General features: G+C 42.7%; 1 protein-coding gene across 1 annotated transcript in view; it reads right to left on the reverse strand.

Annotated features, from left to right (window-relative positions):
- il34 (interleukin 34) overlaps window positions 1–3,356 on the reverse strand; it is a gene marked incomplete in the record, with an annotated part of 43,644 nt that overhangs the window by 11,848 nt on the left and 28,440 nt on the right. The window contains 1 exon segment of the mRNA XM_014033460.1: window positions 2,055–2,158. Coding sequence (XP_013888914.1) covers window positions 2,055–2,158 — 104 coding nt within the window.

The following is a 3,356-nucleotide window of genomic DNA, read 5'->3' on the forward strand; positions in this document are numbered from 1 at the left end:
AAATGAAACCAGAGAGCGTTGACAGAGAGGAGAAGGTAGAAATGACTCAGCCTGGAACTGAAAATATGGATGGAGGACAACAGAGCTGCTTCATGGAAGGTGTTCAAAAAGGTTTTTAGTGTAGTTGGACCAACAGTTGTCTCTGTTCTGGGATAGATCTAATTCCTTTTCAACATACTGTCATCTGACCTCTGCTTAAAAAACCCAACCTGGATCCTTCTGTTTTATCTCATTTTAAACCCGTTTCTAACTCATTGTTTTGTTTCAGGTCCAGTTGTTTTTATTCAGATGTAATCATTTTTAGAACATAACCCTGTTTTAGATCAATTCCAGTCTGGTTTTAGATGTGGACATAGTACCAAGTCTGCTCTTTTAAAAGTGGAAAATGATAGTCTTTTAGGGCTGGACTCTAAAAAAAAGTCTTACAGGACTTTTAACATGATGATTCATGACTTCTCTTCTTTCACTCTAAGTACTGGTGTGCCTCAGGGCTCTATCCTTGGTCCTGTACAGTACTTCCCCCTGAGTTTGGTTATAGCTAAATATAATCTCCACTTTCATTTTTATGCAGATGATATGGGAGTCTATCTGCCAGTTGTCCCCAACAACATAAATCCTTTAGACTGTATTTTGAATGGTCTTAAGGATATTAGAGAGTGGCACCTGAATGAAAACAAAACAGAATGTATTTTGTTTGAGGCTAAAATGTGGCCAAATGTTCAATAACTTGGCTCCTTACTGTAGACCTGTGATAAAGAGTTTGGGTCTGACGTTTGACGACTGTCTAAATTTGAAAAACAGATTGACTGAGTTGTTAGAAGAGTTGTTTCAACTCTGACTTCTGGCTAAGTTAAACCCTTCCTGAGTAGAAAGGACCTTGAAAATGCAAAGCATGCTTTCATCAGTTCTGTATTGATTATTGTGATGCTCTTCATGTTGGAACAAACCAGGGGTCTCTAAACTCCAGTCTCGACTTCAGACTCGACTCCAGTTGGTCCAGATCGCTGCTGCTGGACTGCTGACTAACACTAATGCCCCTTTTCTACTAGTGACTAGTGTAGTGTCGGTACAGTCAGTGTCAGAACGGGTCAGTTCGGGTGCTTTTCCATTGACGTTCCAGTCCGGTTCCAGTGGGTGTGTTTTGGGAGGTTGGTGGGTGTGGTTTTTGGGTTTTTCTAAAACAAGTTAATGCATAAAATGAGAGATGGAAACACATTTGCCAAATAAGTTCTCAAATTTTTAAAATTTGCTAAAACTTTGAATTAAAATTGGATGGAATCACCACTAATGTCACTGCTACAATTGAAAAAAATGGAGCCTCGAGTTGTTGTAAAGATAGCTCAGATGCAACCAGTGACGCCACCGCCTAGCCCAGAGGTTCTCAAACTGGGGTCGCAGGACCCTCAGGGGTCCGCAAGATGTGTCTTGGGTGTCCTGAAAATATTTCACAAAATTGTTAATTTTGTTTGTGTTTTTAAAAATGCATGGGGAACAATGAACTAACAAAACAAACATAATAAATTTAATAAAATACATATATCCCAATGGCATTTAGGGATTGAAATGACAGTAAATTATCTTTTTAAACAGCATGGGGTTTATGAGGGGGTCCCTGGAATTGTTTTCATCCTTGTAAGGGGTCCCTGGACCCAAATGGCTTGAGAACCCCTGCCCTAGCCAATCAGTGACAGTTCTGACGTCGCATTTTGATGTTGACTGAGACCGCTTGGAAGCACAACGAAGTAGGTAGTAAAAAAAGGGCTGGTTCCATGAATCTAGCCCAATGGAAATGGCTTGGAACCGTACCAAACCGTACCAAACCGTACCCACCCTACACTAAGGGGCACTAGTGGAAAAGGGGCTTAAGAGGCACAGTCGCATCACACCTGGACTTTACTCACTACATAGGCTCCCAGTTCACTTCAGGGTGGATTTTAAACTTTTCACGTTTTTTAAGCTGTTGTTTGTTTTGTTTATCCCCAGACTCAACATTACAGTCAGTCTGACCCCCCCTCCCCCACCCCCTCTGTGTTTCTACTGCAGCAGCATCTCACCATGTAGCGTCTCCTGTGGCTCAGGCTGTCGTTTAGGGTCCTCAGGGGGGTGCACATGCTGGCCGGGCTGGAGGCCGTCAGAACCGGAACCATCACCAACAGGCCTGCAGAGGAACCCAGAACACATCTGCACTCAGCATCATCAGAACCCTTCGGTCTGATGGACCCTGGGACAAGCCCACTAGTGTCTGAGGTCCGGTTTGATGGACAGGAGCGTGCACGTGCAGCGTGCATGTTTCTGAGCACAGGTTTTGTTGCATAATCAGCGTGAGAAGAAGAAGCAGCAGAACAGGAAGAATCTGTCAGCTGTAACAAAACAAACTGGTGTTAGTTTTGTTTTCATCACCAGGTTTTTTCTGAAACTTTGAACTTGTCGATAAAACGATCAACTGAAAGAAATAAACTATTTTATTTTAATCCTAATCCTGCCTCTGTGACTCGTATCCTGCAGGAAAACTGAAGCATCAATCAGATTTTTCCTTTTAAAAAACATTCAGTATATAAATAAACCGTCTGTTTGAAGAAGTGCCACAAAACACAAAAACACTTTCTAAAACTTTACTGTATTTAACCAAATTAAAAACTGCTTCGGTTTAGACTGATGTTTTTTAACGACAGTAATTAGTTGGATTGTCTGTGTTTTTGGAACATTTGGGATTGATTGATGGTAGCCGTCGAGCAGAAAGAAAGAAACTGAAAGAGTTTCCTGTGACGAGTGGCAGCTGGTTCATGACAGGAAGAATTAAACGTTGTGTAATAAAAACTCAAGTGAGGAGTGAAGAACAAAACGTTCAGAGCCTGAACTCAAACTCTGAGCTCCCAGAGAAAGGAAAGCCCTCCAGAGCAGAGAGCTTCTCCAGGCGACGAGCCCACACCAACATCGCTCTGATTAATGCAGCCAGTAAATCAGCAGCTTCAGTCTGCATCTTCATCATCGCCGCTTCCTTTTCATGGAGCTCCAAACATCTGCAGACAGATGTGGTCCACAGGCGGTGCGACCCGGTCCAGCTCACACTCTGAGTGTGTTTGAAGCTGCTGGAGAAGAATAATGAATTCATGTTTCCCTCCTGTCCTCCAGCTGCTGAACAGAGCCACAAACATGTCTGTAGGTCGCGTTAGATCCCAGATTATCTGATGACTAATGCGCCTGGGCTGGAGTTAGGCAGTAGAGTAGGGATTAGGGTGAGAGATTAAGGGTTAGAGTAGGGATTAGAGTTAGAGATTAAGGGTTACAGTAGGGATTAGAGTTAGAGATTAAGGGTTACAGTAGGGATTAGAGTTAGAGATTAAGGGTTACAGTAG

The sequence above is a fragment of the Austrofundulus limnaeus genome, unplaced genomic scaffold, assembly GCF_001266775.1.
Source record: "Austrofundulus limnaeus strain Quisiro unplaced genomic scaffold, Austrofundulus_limnaeus-1.0 Scaffold1746, whole genome shotgun sequence".
NCBI lineage: Eukaryota > Metazoa > Chordata > Actinopteri > Cyprinodontiformes > Rivulidae > Austrofundulus > Austrofundulus limnaeus.